This window comes from Pristis pectinata, chromosome 2 (assembly GCF_009764475.1).
Source record: "Pristis pectinata isolate sPriPec2 chromosome 2, sPriPec2.1.pri, whole genome shotgun sequence".
In the NCBI taxonomy this organism is placed as follows: Eukaryota; Metazoa; Chordata; class Chondrichthyes; order Rhinopristiformes; family Pristidae; genus Pristis; species Pristis pectinata.
The window spans coordinates 81,676,225-81,693,125 of NC_067406.1; the positions used below are offsets into that span (position 1 = coordinate 81,676,225).

Below are 16,901 nucleotides of genomic sequence, written 5' to 3' on the forward strand. Positions count from 1 at the left end.
ATTGAAGCCATTTTCAGTGCAATAACTGCACATTAGGATCAAGCCTGGACTTCTTTTTGATGTATGTGGTCCAATGACTTTGATAAACTTGCTTTGCCATTTACAGAGCCTAGAAGATGACACCATCATTATCCTTCTGTTGAATACCCCTATACTATATGAGATCAAATGATAACAGTGAGGTAGTACTAGTCTTGCAATATTTATAAACTGGCATAGAAGATATAATGTGGCCTAAATGCCAAGGTAAATGCTATCTACTTTGCAATGAGATCATTTTCTAATTCTTCAAACTTTTCCACCAGCATTTATGACAGGAGTGTGGAAAATGTGAAACACGCCTAATTGGGTGCTGCTGCAGCAGCATTCTAACTTTGCAGGGCAAAACAGTTCATTGTTTGAATAAACATCTGAAGAGAGCCACTGCAACAGCACATTAATGTTAATTTGAAATTCCTTCAGCAATGAATGATCTCAACCACCAAGAAGTTCAAAATTTTTGTAGTTCCTAACTGAACATCATCTAAGGACAATCATCCAAATAACAGTTGTGGTGGTTTAGAACATATCCATGCCATTAAGACTGGAAGTGTTGTAAGCTCCTCTTAGTAGATGAGGCAGCATCTGTGAAAAGAGAAACAGTATTGATATTCCAGGTTGAAGACCCACTGAAGTATCTTAAAACTGAAACATTAGCTGTGCTGATCTGCTGAGTGTTACCAGCATTTTCTGTTGCTTTTTCAGATTTCCAGCATCTGCAGTTTTTTGATTTACTAAGACTGCCCGTTTTCACCTGTGTAACATTGTCTGAATCTGCCCTATCCTTGCCTTAGCTCCCTTGATTGCTATATCCATAAATTATTAACTTTAGACTTCAAAATTCTGGTGCACTTCTGATATCCTCTCTCTCTTTCCTTTCCTTAAACGTGAGCTTGTCCAGAACTCAGCTGCCCATGTCCTATCTTGAATCATGTCCTTTCTCATATCATGTCCCATTCACTCATCCCCCATGTACTTACTAAGTAATGTTGGGCCCTGGTTTAGCGACACATCGATTTAAAATTCTCCTCACTTTCACATGAGTCTTCTCTATCCCTAAACTTCTTTCTAACTTTGTAACCTTCTAAGATATTTGTGCTCCTCCAATTTTTACCTCTTGAGCATCCCTAAATTTAGTTGCCAATGTCCTAACATCAGAAATTCCCTTCTTAAGCCTCTTTTTCTCTGTTGCTGCCACTGTTGTTCCCACTGACTTCTCCTTAAGATGCAAATTAAAACCTATCTCTTTGAACAGGCTTTTCATCATATGTCCAAATGGACAGCTCCATTTCGTTTTTTTATGATTATACTCATGTGAAGTGCCTTAGGATATTTTGCTACATTAGAAGTGCTGTATAAATTATTACTGTTATTAAGAAGATCCTTTATCGAAATGGAAAGTAGAAGTGGATTTGCTTGATTTGTGAACAATTTTGTTTAAAGTGCAAAGGGATATTTGTGCTTCTATGCATTGTCTCTAGCAAGTTAATTTTATTAAATTAATAAAAATCTTCAGACATGCAACTTCAAAAAATCAGATTTTGTGCACTTTTTATGAAGCACACCAAGGCAAGCATAGGATAATGTGATATCCCTTTGGATTGGGAGTGGATTTTTAGAAAATAATGTGAAGTTATTAGGCATTATTGGACTGAATCAAGCTGGGTAATACCTGGTTGTTCTGAAAGGAATTTTGGGCTATCAGATGCTGATGCCCCAGAAAGTCTTAGACATCTGTGCTTGATTATGCATGCACAGTCCAAGGTGTCTTGGTTAGATGCTGGAGCTTTCGACGTTCCATTATGCCACCAGCGTTCAGCAATGGAGCAGTGACTCCCTGAAGAGTGGGTCCAGACATCAACTTCTATGCCACTGGTGTAAGGATGGTGACACCATTCATTTGATATTTTCCTGTAAGGGGTGTATAGAACTAGAGGTAACAGTTTTAGAAAAAGGGATCAGCCATTCAGGACAGAGATGAGAAAAAAGTTCTTTAAACAGAAGATGATGAATCTCTGGATTTCTCTACCCAAGAGGACTGGGAGGTTCTTTTAAATTATTTGGTAGTGTTTTCAAATGGTTTCAATTAAATTTATTTTCTAATGGTAAAAGTATTTTTTATTAATTATTAGTCTATTTGATTAGCTTTTAAATGTCCCTAACTGTCAGATACATTTTAAAAATTGCTAAAAAGCCATCAAAGACTCGGGGTGTTCCAGAAGCAGGACCTCCATATACTTTGCGTTGAGACCCACTCACAGTATGTAGCTCACTCCACTTTATCAGATGCCTGTCAGATGGTGAGAGAGGGTTTTAGTAGTGCTGAGTTTGCAGAAGTTCTCTGCATCTGGAAAAAGTATGTGTAGGAAGGCATGGAACATGGGCAGAGAACTCATGTAGCAGGCTGCTCTAGAACAAAACAGTCTGATGTTTTTAATTCTGAGGAAGTTGAATATTTTTCTGCTTAACACTTTTTTTAAATGAACACATTGGTGATTACTTGCTGCTATTTATGAAAATATTCATTAAATGGTTCATGGTATTGAAGGGTATATTTCTATTAAAGCACCAAAAATGGTGGTTGAAGAGTACTCATGGCAAGAGGTAAGCTTGAAAGAAGTGTGTGGTTGTTCATCATTATGTGTGCTCACATTTGATTAATATAGAGTAAACCTTTTCTTAAAGGATCTACTGTAAAATATATTTTAACAGTTATTTGGGTAGCATCCAGTAAATAGGACTATCCCACTGAATGGATTATTTCAGTCTTGTTAATGAAAAATAGCCAAAGTAATGTTTTTAATTCAATCCTTGGCTTTTGACACTTAAAGTAAGGTTAAAAGCTGCGCCAAAAATATTTTACAAGGTTAATACTAAGTCCCAATGAGGGTTTTAAATTCAGCCCAGTATGAACTGGTCAGTGTGAAGCCTGTTTCTTTTTAAATGTAATGCAAAATTTGTTGATTCATTTATATCTTCCATTGCTACTATTGCAGTTTTTACTTGTAGCTTTGGTGATGGAGAGGAGAGGAGGAGCAATTCTTGAAGCTCTCACAGAAAGACCTCCTCTGTATGATAGATAAATGCTTGCTCTTTAATATGTTGACTGTATCTGCCAAATGTAAACTGTTGAAAAATATATGGCAATAAACTTTTAAATATTGATTTTGGTTAACTTCAATTTCAAAAATTAAACTGCTGTGAAGAAAAATATTACTACTCTGCTCATTATATACTTAATATTTTTTAATGATAAACACAAGTGTTTGCTTCGGATTCGGGTTTAACTTGTGACCCATAATTAGACATGAACTACTTGCAAAGTTTGAAGATGAAACTTTTCTATGTATTAAGACAAAGTAAATCTAAATCCAAAGATTCCCTACACTTTATTATGCGTCTTTATTGATTGGGCCATATTTCATATGCAGATATAAACAGTGTAATAATTAAGCAATCAAGGAAACCACTGATTGATGCCTTTGCCTACAAAGGTAATGCCATTTTCACTACTATTCAGGCACTGTTACACGATAAGGAAACTGAACTAAATAATTTGCTTGCATTTTCTGGAATTTTACTTCTGCTGGTTCATGTCTAATTGGACTCGTGTCTCGGATTTTGCAGGTAATTTAAACGTTACATTGCAAGTCTGGGATATTGGAGGACAAACCATAGGAGGAAAGATGTTGGACAAATACATTTATGGAGCTCAGGTGAGAACTTTTCCATTTTTAAACTCCTTGCGAACTAAAATATACCAGTAATATTTAGATTGTAAGACAATAGAATAGATAAAGGGTAAACCCTCAATGGGAAGGAAATGTTTTTAATGTTTTGACTATGATTATGGATTGGAGGGGTTTAGAGTGATATGGGCCAAATGTGGGAAAATGGGACTAGCTTGGGACTAGCACCATGGTCGGTATGGATGAGTTGGGCCGAAGGACCTGTTTCCATGCTGTATGACTCTGTGTGCAGTGACTCGATTAGGCAGAAATATTGCAAAATATTGCAAAGACATGGTTGATAGTAAGATTGACAAAATATGTGGAAGGAAGAATTCTTCCTTAGATCAGTCTCAAAGGTACATCCTACAGAAAATAAAACTTGTGGGATATTATGATGCCTTTTATTTGCAAATGTTGTTACCATAGGTTGCATATTGCTTCTGAAGTTTTGTACACGTGCAGTCCTGGGTTGTAGCTTCATTTTAGTTATTCCTGGTTCTGTTATTTTCTTTTACAATTCTCATTGGACCAGGATTGACCTGTTTAATGAATGCTAGTAGTAGAGTTAAGAATGGGTTGTCATTTGATAGCCTCGTACATGCTCAGTTTTGAGTTGGAATATGCATCACATTTGGAATGATGTTAATGCTACATAACAAGATAGAGTGTGTCATCAGTGTAAAAATTTGACTTTGTCTCCAAAGCAGACCCCTATCAATACTGTCATTGCAGGTGCACCTGCAACAGATGGATTGGTGGAAATTAGGTTATAGTTGCTCATGGTGGAGGAGTGCATTTATTTATAAGCTGGCAAGCAAATACAATGCGGACAAAGACTTGAGCGCACAGCCTTGGAATTTGCAGTGAAAATATTAGCTAAACTATTAAACCTAACTATTTCAATGGAGGATATCTGTCAGTAAATTTTGGCTTGCTGTCTGAGAAATCTCCAATGTGATTGGCTGCTCAGTGAGCCTGATGATATCAGTTTTTGGATCCAATAGCACAGACCACATTCAAAAGGCCAGCAATTGGTGAGTATAACTGTGTGGCAGGCTTCCTCAAGGTCACTGGCAAGCATTGTTCTCTTACTGTTGTCAGGAAAATCCAGATCATTCATCTGAAGAAATTAAAGCTATACTTATTGAGACTAATGGATATCACTAAAACCACTAAGTGGCTGTATTGTATGTTTTATGCCATTTTCAGTGACAAAGTCAGTTCAGTCACTGATTGTGAACTCAAAAAGTTGTCTTTGAATACAGCTATTTATAGTTTTCATCATTATAATTTACTTCTTAATTTTGTGCCGGAATCTCCAAGGTCGTGATCTGTTTAAAAAATCTGGAAATTTACAATTACAAATTGTGGGTAAAATTGTTTCTGAAGGCTCCCGTAATGAAACAGCTCTATGATCGAAATAGCATTAATCTAATGAAAGGTGTATTTCATTAGTTGTCTGTTTTTGTTGTTATTGGACTGACAGTCCACTTCATAATATCAGTAAATAATATTAGATCAGTGGTTAAAAAGAAATTGGCCCTGATAACAATTATAATTATCTAAACCTGACAAAATGGATTTAACGAAAGCACCAATTTGTGCAACTTTAGAAATACTTTCATTGTGTTTATATTTTCTGAAACCAGATGTGGATATATCCTCAAATAGCTGCTCCCAATTTACTCTCTCTAATATCTGCCTAATACTCTTGTAATTAGCCTTCCCCCAATTTAGCATTTTCACTCAAGGCCCAGTTTTATCCTGATCCATAACTATCTTAAAACTTAGGAAATTATGGTCACTGTTCCCAAAATGCTCCTCCACTGAAACTTTGAGGACCTGGCCAGGCTTATTCCCCAGTATAAGGTGCAGTACAGACCCATCCCTAGTCGGACTACCTGCATCTTGTTTCAAGAAACCCTCCTGGATACACCAAACAAATTCTGCTTCATATAAGCCCCTGACACTAAAGGAGTCCCAGTTAATATTGGGGAAGTTACAATCACCCACTACAATGACCCTGTTGATTTTACATCTTTCTATGATCTACCTGCAGATCTGTTCCTCTGGCTCCCGCTGGCTATTGGGAGGGCCATAGTATAATCCCATCATTGTGATTGTACCTTTCTTATTCATGTGTTCTACCCATATGGCCTTGCTGTAAGAGTCCTTCTCTCTTATTGCAGTCCTGACATTCTTCCTAATTAGGAATGCAACCCCCTCACCTTTTTTACATTCCTCACTGTCAAGTCTGAAACATATACACCCTGTTTGAGCTGCCAGTCCTGCCCCTCTCTCAATCAAGTTTCTGTAATGGCTACAATATCATAGTTCCATATACTAATCCAGACTCTAAACTCATCTGCCTTACCCATTATACTCCTTGCATTAAAATAAATACACTTCAGATCATCATTCCTGATGTGTTGATTATCCTGGCCCTGCTTGCTTTTCCTATGACTTACTTGACTTAACCTCTACTTTCTCCTCAATCACTCCACTTGCTGACCTGCTCTGGTTCCCAACCCCCTATCACACTAGTTTAAACCCTCCCGAGTAGCACTAGCAAACCTCCCTGCAAGGATATTGGTGCCACTCCAGCTTTGGTGCAACCTATCCTTCTTGAACAGGTCCCACCTTTCCTGAAAGAGATCTTGATAATCCAGTTATCTGAAGCCCTCCCTCCTACACCAGCTCATTAGCCACATATTCAACTGTACAGTCTTCCTATTTCTGGCCTCACTAGCATGGGGCACAGGGAGTAATCGAGAGATTACAATGTAGAGGTCCTGCTTTTTAACTTTGACCTAACTCCCTAAATTCTCTATGCAGGACCCCTCATCTCGCTTCCTGACTATGCGGAAGTTAGTACTGATATGGGCCACAACCTCTGACTGCTCACCCTCCCCTTTCAAAATGCCTTGTAGCCCCTCAGGCATCGTTGACCCTGGTACCAGGAAGGCAACACACCATCCTGAAGTCTTGCTCACAGCCACAGAAATGCCTATCTGTACCCCTGATTATAGAGTCCCCAGCATTATTGTTCACCTAGACTTTGACCTTCTCTGCTCTCTGACAGAGCCAGTTGTGGTGCCACTGCTCTGGCTGCTGCTGTTGTTTTCCCCTCAGAGGCCATCTCCCCAACAGTATCCAAAGTGGTATGCTTGTTAGAGAGGGGAATAGCCACAGAGGACTCCTGCACTACCTGTCTGCCCCTTCTGGTGGTCACCCATCTACGTGGCTGGATCTGACCACTTTCCTGAAATTTTGTGATACTTTCTGCTCTTCAGTGAGTCCATCTGACATTCCAATGAATCAGTGCCATCTGCGAGGAGCTGCTGCTTGACACACTTCTTGCAAGTGTAGTCGATAGGTTCACTTGACCTCTCCCTGATCTTCCATATTCCACAGGATGAGAAGACCACTCCACCAACTGCCATTTCTACCCCTCAGGTTACTACTGACTTTTAGGAAAGTAAAGGTCTTATCTTGACTCACCTTGTCACCGCTTAGTCTCCTCGCCAAAGCCTCATTTGTCAAAGCATCTGTGCTTAGATATCAAGTGCAGCATTTTGAACTGAAAACAGCCCTTCTCAAGAACTAAAGGAACATATATGCAGGCAGATCATGGAATGATGTTAAACCAAAGCTAATGTGATGGTTTATTTTGAAGTGAATAATAAATAGTTTCTTTGTTTTCACTCTTTCCTAGGGTATCTTATTGGTATATGATATCACAAATTACCAGAGTTTTGAAAATCTTGAAGATTGGTATGCTGTGGTGAAGAAAGTAAATGATGAATCTGAACAACAACCTATGGTTGCACTGGTTGGAAATAAAAGTGAGTAACTTGTTAATTTGTGGCATATCTAGAATGCATATAAATATTTCATATTTAAAGAAATCAATCTCAGTTCAAGACCATTGTACTATGTGAGCAATTTCTGATGCTTTTACATATGTGAAATCCACAGTTAGGAAAGGTAATCTGACTTATTGTACATGTTCATTCAAGAGAGGAAACGGTCATCAATTTTCCTGTCAACTTAAATTGCTTTATTTCCCGTTTTAAAAAAGGGAAACAAGCAGTGTTGTTTCTCAATATCTCCACTCTCCTAGATCAATATCATTTTATCTTTCAAAGCTGTCAGCTGAACCTGAGATCCTGTTTTGGTGCCCGCTCTGCATATTAATGGTCTAGTAGATGAACTGGTCAACAAAGGGATTATTTGGTTTAATGCCACTTCTCAGTTCTTGATCCAAGACCTTTTGATTATGGCTCTTCAAGTGCACAATCCATGTACTTTGAAATGTAGTGTAGGTTTTTGCCTCAGGTAGTGATTTTCAGGCACCCACTACTTATTGGTGAAAACATTTTTCATTGACTCATTTTGATGCTTCTACCAATTAACATCTGTTAACTTAAATTTATTGTCTCCTCTGTTATGGCAAATGCATTCTTCTTGTTCATACTGTCTAAGTCTCTCATAATTTTATGCACAATTAGCTCTCTCCTCAGTCTACTTTGTTCTAAATAAAACACCTTCAGCATAGCTAGTCTCTCCTTGGAACTATACATAATTGTAAATTTTGTATGCACCCTCCCTAGCATGGTGACCAGAATTATTCACAATACTTTAGTTGTTTTACACTTTTTTGGCATGATGTGATTGTATCTGTATTCTTTGCCTCCGCCAATATGGTTGAAATTCTGTTTGCCTTATTAATGACCTTATCTATCCTGTACTTTCAGGGATCTGTGGACACACTCCACAAGATCCCTCTGTTCTATAGTTCTGTGTATCCTACCATTTATCTCATATTCCCTTGCCTTAATTATCTCACATTTCTTTGGATTGAATTCTATTTGCCATTTTTGTGCTGGCCATTCTGGCAGACTGGAACTTTCTTTAATTATCAATCACACTGCCACTTTTGTTATCCTTGGCTAACCTCTTAATTGTGACTCCTGTATATAAGTCTGATTCACATATTTGTCACAAAGGAACCAGGGGCCTATACTGACCTTTTTTTAAATTCCATTGCATATAAATTTCCAATAACTAAACTGTCAGTGACCATTATCCTTTACTTTCTCCCTATGAGCCAATTTTTAATCCAGCTGCTACTTTCCCTTGGATCCCATGGCATTTTTCAGTCTTGATTAATCTTCCATATGGGACATTATCAAAGGCCTTGCTAAAATCCATGTATACTACCAAAGGAATACAGTAATATGCCTCTTCAAATTATTTTGCTTTACGCAAATGCTTTTAATTATCTATAAATGCTTCTAAGTGTCCTAGTTAACTTTATGTTTAAAAATGTGTTTTACTAATTCTTCATTTTCAAAATATTTATGTCAACATTTATATGTTTTAAATGATTCTTAATGTTGGAGACATTTAAAATATATTAAAACCAATTATAACTTTTGCAGCTGGTAAAGCCACCTGCCAGATTGGACAGATTTGGAAGGCTGTCAGGGGCATTTTGGGGATGGAGCATCCTCACTTTACCACTCAAGGCCTTCTTACCATCTATATCATCCTGCTGAACTCTGGGATGCAGAGTGCCAGTGAGATAGGCCCTCTGCATCTGAACAAAGTTGGAATGGGCAAGGGGCAACCACAGGTGGCAGTAGCAGCTGGGGGGATGTGGCCAGCCTGATTGGGTATTTGATGTTGAGAAGTTTTATTATCATGAGGAGATCGCAACTAATCCAGATCCTATTTTTACTCCACAATGTTTTCTAATAGTGGCCTTGGATTGCAATGAGGATCAAGAATCCTAGGCATTTTAGCACACCCCATCCTATGAAGAATTTGAATTGGTTCCTTAAAAGCACGTCTTTATTTTTATAGATCATATTTAATCTTTGTGGTTACTAGTCTTTGACATATCATCTCATGGGTCACGCACAAAGTTTAATTCAACATTCCAATAATTTGCATACGTCTCAAGCTGTGGATCTTGCTGTTTCGCTTGAAGGCTTACTTGCCATTTGGATAACAGCAGAAAAGGCAGGCCTTTACAAATCCAAGAATATAGCAAGTATGTATAAAAATGCAAATGAAACTAAGCTTCCCAAGCTATATTGACTAGATTGCAGTTATTCATAGACTGGATGTGGCTCTGGCACTGTAGGTAAGTGTACTTGTTTTATGTTTCCTTAATGAAGTTTTGTTCGAGAATTTCAAGGACAGGAGTTTGATTATTGTTACGTACCAGCAATAATAGAATCACAACGAGCCATGTATAAGTGTTAGAAACTATTTTATTAATAACTACTTGTGATAATAAGAAAAGCAAAAACATTAGATATTAAACATAATCCCCAAAACTAATACACCCAAAGTGTGTGTGTGGCAAATTCCCAAACTCCATGTCTAGGAATAGTTCTCAAAGTTCCGTTCATCAAGTCATAAGGTGACATGTGAGCAAAGGCTTTTGCAAAACCACCGTTGACTGAAGAGAAAATGTGGATTTTGTAATTTCTCTCTACATGTTCCACAATGGAACCCATACGACACCTCAATCTGTGATGATCTCCACTGCTTTGTTCCGAAGTATCTGCCACCCCGAAGGCATTTGATATGTGGCCTCCCACAGAAAATACCTGTTTTCCAGTACAGGTTAACAACAAAGTGGACTCCACTTGATTGCTCCAGACACAGGTATTGTTCTTCATCCATTGATACGAAGAGCAGCAGTCTGTCTGTCTCTCTCTCTCACTCTCTCTCTCACTCTCACTCTCACTCTCACTCTCACTCTCACTCTCACTCTCACTCTCACTCTCACTCTCACTCTCACTCTCACTCTCACTCTCACACTACTACTCTACTGTCCAGGTGCCTTAAAGGGACATTCACCAAATAACAACCTGACTCGTAACATTATTAACTTATTGAAAGGAAATAAACAAATGGTAGTCAAACTCATCTGGTTAGTAAGGGGGAAGGCATTAAGTGGAGTAGCCCAGTCACCAAAATGGGATCTGTCTTGTTTTCTGGTGTATGTAATTACAAAGAAAGCAGGAATTGCAGTATAAGTGCTAAATAGATTAAATTTGCAGACTGTCACAAACCAGCAACAAAAGAAACACACTGAGCATGATTTAGTGTTAAAAACTATTTTATTAATCACTACTTATGATAATACGTAAAATAAAAGTAAAAATGTTAGTATGTTAGAATTCAAAAATGTTAAACCTCGAACGTTAACCCTAAAACTAAACTCTTCGTGTGGGTGTGGCAAAGTCCAAAACTCCCAGTTCCGGAACGGTTCTTGAAGTTCAGTTCCGCAAGCCATAAGGTGAAACATGAGCAAGGGCTTCTTCAACAACCACCGTTGTCTGAAGATAAGACGTAGACGTAGAGAAACATAGAGAGAGTACATACGAAATCCAAATGTTCCACGATGGAACCCAAACGACACTTCAGTGTTTACTCGGTAGTGACTTCCTCACCCTGAAAAGCATCCGAATCGTGGTCGTCCACACACAAATACCTGTTTCCTTCTACAGGTCAGCAACAAAGTGAACTCCACCGGATTACTTCCAACTTCCATACATGGGTTTGTGGCAAACACAGTTATTGTTTCTCATCCATCGATAGAGAAAACAAGCAGGCTGGTGTCTCTCTCCCTTCTCTCTCTCTCTCCTTCTTCTGACTTCTTCAACAACGTCATTTCGTCCTTTATCTTCTATTGACGTAAGCACGCCCCACACACACATACACACACACTATCTTAAAGGGACATTCACTGAGTCCGTAACAAGACAAAATTAAGATGAGAGCATTGTGACATGAAGAGTGGGATCCTGTATCTTGGAGAGCTTGACAAATCATCTAGGTTGATTAGCTGCCTTTGTTGATTCAATATCACAATGTCTTAAACAATAAGATGTGGCTTAAATTAGTTGAGTTCAATTTATTGGAGATTGTACAAATACTGTACTTTGGTTTGGTCAAGCTGCAATTGTAGCTTTTGGTCGTTATAACATGAAGGAAGCATTCATGAAATACAGTTAGTACAGATGAAAGAACAAATGCTTGGCTTTGCTGCACCTAGGCAATATAGTGTCAGATATAGATCCAGTAAAATCTGTGGAAAGCACCTCATAAATCCGTGAAGCGTGGGATATGCATTGTTGGAGCTATGATTTGTCTATTACAAAATTTTCAAATGGTTAGTATAATGTGTTTTGGGTTGTTTTGTACAATCCTAGGCAGGCAGAACTGGTAGGCTGTATATGGGATATTTTGATTTGCCATTAAACCATATGTGAACTAACTTTAAGATTAATTTAAAGATTATTTATAAGATTACCACATCAAACAATCTTTAGACTTAAAATAATCATGATGTTTGAATCACTTAACTAAGGAACTTGCATCTGAATACATTTTATCAGAAGGAAAGGAACACTCTTATTCTCTTCAGACAATTACTTAATCAAGAGTACTTGCAGTAATTTAAATGAAGGAAATTATTATCATCAGACAGCAATTTTTCATTTTGCAATGGAAGCTTTGGCCAGGTTTTTAGAACCACTTTCATTGTGCTACATGTTTAAAAAAAATACACTTTATGTTTGTAATTTGACTAAAACTGTCATTTTGCATGGCAAATTATGGTATTACTTTCTGAGCAATGAATTAATGGTACAAAAGAAAGGTCCCTTTTCACATGGCGAGAAAATGAATGTGTTGTGGATATTTCTCTCCATCCCTAAACTGAGACTTCCCCCATTATAACTAGAATTAGATTGAAAATACAGGACTGAAACAGGACACTTGGCCTAACTGGTCTGAGCTAGCTTTATGCTCTTTATGCTTCACCCAAGAATTCTTCCATCCTTCTATATCCAACTCAGAATAACTCTCTCCCTCATATAGTTATCTGCACTCCTACCACCCCCCCCTCCCCCCCCCCCAGGTACATCTAGCTAGTTTGGTTTAACCACTCCCTGTGGTACTGTGTTCCATATTTTCATCACTCTCTGTGTAAAAGCAAAAGCTTTAACTGAATTCCCCATTTGATTTCTTTGGATGACTATCCTGCATTGATAGTCTTTGGATTTACTATTCCACATACACAGAAACACCTTTTCTGTTTACTCCATTAAAACCTTTCATTATTTTCTTGACTGATATTTCATAATATTGAATTAACCCCTGTTTAAAGAAAAGTGAGACCCAGCCTGTTTACTCCATTCTGAAGGGCATAATCTTGCACTTGTGATAATACCCAAATCATCTTTCTTTTTGTACCCTCTCCAGTGTCCTTTTTATTGATATGGCAAACACAACTCTATACATTACAGCTAAAAAGAGTTTAACCGAGGCCTAAAACATTAAGAATATCCCCTCTAGTTTTGAATTCTGTCGCTTTGGAAATAAACCCTGATTTGCAGAATGTATTTGCCAAAATCGGGTAAACACAATTTTAAATGTTTCCCATTCATATTCACCATCATTGTCTGCTATTTTATTTTTCCAAGTTGTATTCTCAGTTCCACAAACTCGGCTTTCCTCTGATACTGTATGTTACCTTGTTCTTTATTATGCTTTTATCTTTCTCAAGTTCTCAAGTTTTAGGGTAAAGCATATTTCTCAGATATTTCCCTGCTACTACTACTACTGTGAATTCTGGTTTCTTCCTCATTGGTTGATCGAGTAGCAAATTCTCTCCATTTAGGTTTCTTACTGTCTGGGTTGGGAGAGAACCTAATACGCACTGTAAAAGTTCTACTATATTATCCACTTCAACTATCTCTCTGACCAAGCAACTTCATAGTAGGTGAAGTTTCTTGCGATTGTGTTTTTTTTAAATCCTTTTGCTGATTTTATGTATCCACCTTCCTTCTACTGTTAGGTGATGTGTGGAGTACCCATGTTAGGGTAATGAATTCTGTACTGTATTCCATCTCTGTCTTCCAGGATTCCAATGTGGCTATGTCACATTGTTTTTTTTACTGTCTTCACGTTTGCTTGACAAAGGATAGTTTTCATGCTGTGCTTTTTTCCTGTTTCTCTAAAATATTGTGCCTCAATGTGATTAATTCTGTTTTATGTTCTTCTACAGTTATGTCTTAGTAATTCTTAATGCATACTAGTATGTCAGGTGGAAATGTAAAGAGAGGTTTCATTGAAGTGTTGAGTGTTAAAAATGAGTCAAGAGGTAATGACCAAAGAACACGTTTTAAAATACCTGGTAGAATAACCAGAGGGGAATTGAGAGGAAAGACCCTTCAGGTAGAAGTTATTTTGATCACGTAGGCAGTTGTTAGAGAATGAGAAGCAAATTCAAAAGTAAGTTTCAAAAGGGAGTTGGGTATATACTTGAAACATTTACATGGCTGTGGGGCAGGTATGGAAGAGTGGGATTGTTCTAAAATTGCAGCTCAGGCATGCTTAGCTGAATGACTTTCTTCTTTGCTATAAATTTCTGTGATATATTATATCAATACAAAATAGTATGTAATTATGTAAGAGTTTTTCAATATAATGTAAAACTGCACAGTGAAGTTTGCAAGTTGTATAAACTTGCAAACCACCATACATTGACTCAGACTTTCTAATAAAATGCTAGCAGTTCTGCTTGGAGTTGTTGGCTTTTACCTACACAACTGTGTGACAGTATGGGAATCTAGAGTAAAAGTGGAAGTCCCAAACTTCCATATGATGATTACTGCTTTGGCTACACAGGAAACTCATCAGGGAAGCTCAAACCTCAGTGAGTCCATTTATTTGAATGGGAAAAACAGCAGCAGAGAGAGATTTTCTTAACTAATTGAATGGACTTAAATATTTTTAATTGTTTCCTAGTGTTTTACATTCTTTCTTAAAAATAATGTTACCTTTATAATATTTTTAATTTTAATTAGTTTTGAATTCAATAGTTTGGACAGCTAGTGTGTCCAAGGTATAGGGCTTCATCAGCTCTAAAAGCAAATGTACCACTAACAATCAGAAAGGCCTCGTATTGTCTCAAGCCTTGATGAACAGGTGGAAGCTGGCTTCCCAGTATAGGATTGCATCCAGGGGCTCACTTTCAACTACGGTTAGAAGACATATCACATGGTTAACTCGGCCATCAGCAGAAAATATACAGCACTGGAACAAATGCTGGTGTGGATTGATTGTTCAGCCCAATCACTCCACACCAGCATTTGTACTTAATTTAACCCTCCTCCTATGTTTCCTCAACTCAACCTATCGGCATAACCCTCTATTCCCTTCATCACATGACTGTCCAGCCTCCCCTTACATCTTTCTACACTATTTGCCTGCCAATTTTCCACATTTTTTTTGTGACTTTGGGTAAAGAAGTTTTGTCTGAATCCCGTATTATATTTCTTGGTGGCTTTGTTGCAGTGATGACCTCTAGTTGTACTATTCTCCACAAATGGAAATATTCTTTCTGTACCTGCTCTATCAGAATCTAATTTTAAAGACCTCTATTCGATCACCTCTAGCCGCCTTCTCTCATGAGAATGCAGACCTAGTCACTTTCCTTTTCCAAATATATATACCCTCACATTTCTGGTATGATCTTTGTAAATCTCTCTCCCCTCTAGTATCTCTGTATATTTTTTTATAATTTGATGAACAGAACTGAACTGTTTATTACAAGTTTCACGTCTGTGTCTATTTTGGTAGTGCTGACATGTGGGGGTCTTTTAGGTTTTTTAAGTACTTCGTATCAGATCAGGTCAGGTCAGATACAAAATAAATAGATGTAGAATAAAGCTGAATCCTCTGCTCCGGCAAGTGAATTTTAATTTCAATTGCACCAATTTGTAGACAAAAGAGACTACTGATGCTGGAATATGGAACAACTCTCCCCTCCTCCCAATCCCAATACTGCTATGTACTGACAATCTTTCCTCTTCCTTCTCAGTCCTAATGCAAGGTGTCAGCCTGAAACATCAACTTACAGCTTTGCCTCCACAGATATTCTTGACCAGCTTAGTTCTACCAGCATTCTGTTTTTGCATCAAATTGTACTTGTCTATTTATAACATTAATTTTAGAATCTCAAAGTAACCTGTTGAATTGCACATAATTGAAAAGTAAAAAAAAAACTGCAGATAGAGTTATAGAGTAATAGAGCATGAAAACAGGCCCTTCAGCCCATCTTGTCCACTTCGACCATGGTGCCCACCAAGCTAGTCCCATTTGCTCTTGTTTGGCCCATATCCCTTTAAACCCCACCTATCCATGTACTATTCCAAATGTCTTTTAAATGTTGTTATTGTTTTAGATGTCTTTCAAATATTGTTATTCTTTTAGATGTTAAATGTCTTTTAGACGCTGGAAATATGAAATAAAAACAGAAAAATCTGGAACTAATCAGGTTCTGATAATGTTAACTCTTTTACTCTACTGCTATATATTTCCAGCATTTTCTGTTTTATTTCAGAATTACAAACAATCTTGTGCTATGAGCCTTTTTTCAATAGAAATGTATTGGGAAGTGCTCAAGCTCATTTGATGCAGTAATCCATAAGTAAAATACTGCAGGTTGGGCTGCATATCACATCATCATCTTGAAATATCAAATCTGTTTTTGTCCACACAGATGCTGCCTGACTTACTGAATATTTCTAGCATTTTGTATTTTGTTTTAATTTGATACAGGACATTTACATCTAGTGGTGAGATCAATTTTACTTTGTCAGTTTAGGTTGGGTTTAAACTTTGATCATTGTCCTTTAGGAATGTGTTAGCCAATAAACACTATTTTACACAGGATGTTTTATACAGTCCTTTGATCAGTGGTTGAAAGAGTACAAGTACACAAGAGATTGCAGATGCTGTAATCTGGCGCAAAACACAAACTGCTAGAGGAGCTCAGTGGGTTAGGCAGCATCTGTGGTGATGCTGCTTGACCCGCTGAGTTCCTCCAGCTGTTTGTTTTTAGCTTTTAGTACTTTGTGAATTATCTCAGTTAATTCTACCTTTCACGAAAGACTTAAACCAGGAAGAGGTAAAATCAGGTTGTTGGAAGAGCTGAGGCACTATATAGTCCAGGACTATTGTATAAGAATTTGAGTGGTGTGAGTGGTGTTTAAAACCCAATTTTAAATTCTTGGCTGTGGCAGAAAATTGACAACTGGA

The 16,901-nt window shown here is 37.6% G+C and overlaps 1 protein-coding gene across 3 annotated transcripts in view; it reads left to right on the forward strand.

Moving 5' to 3' along the window:
- Positions 1–16,901, forward strand: part of rab28 (RAB28, member RAS oncogene family) — an 84,430-nt gene that overhangs the window by 13,428 nt on the left and 54,101 nt on the right. For all 3 annotated transcript variants that reach the window (XM_052010090.1, XM_052010092.1, XM_052010091.1), the window contains exons 3-4: positions 3,667–3,755; positions 7,486–7,615. In XM_052010090.1, the coding sequence (XP_051866050.1) occupies positions 3,667–3,755; positions 7,486–7,615 (219 nt within the window). The remainder of the gene's footprint in view (positions 1–3,666; positions 3,756–7,485; positions 7,616–16,901) is intronic.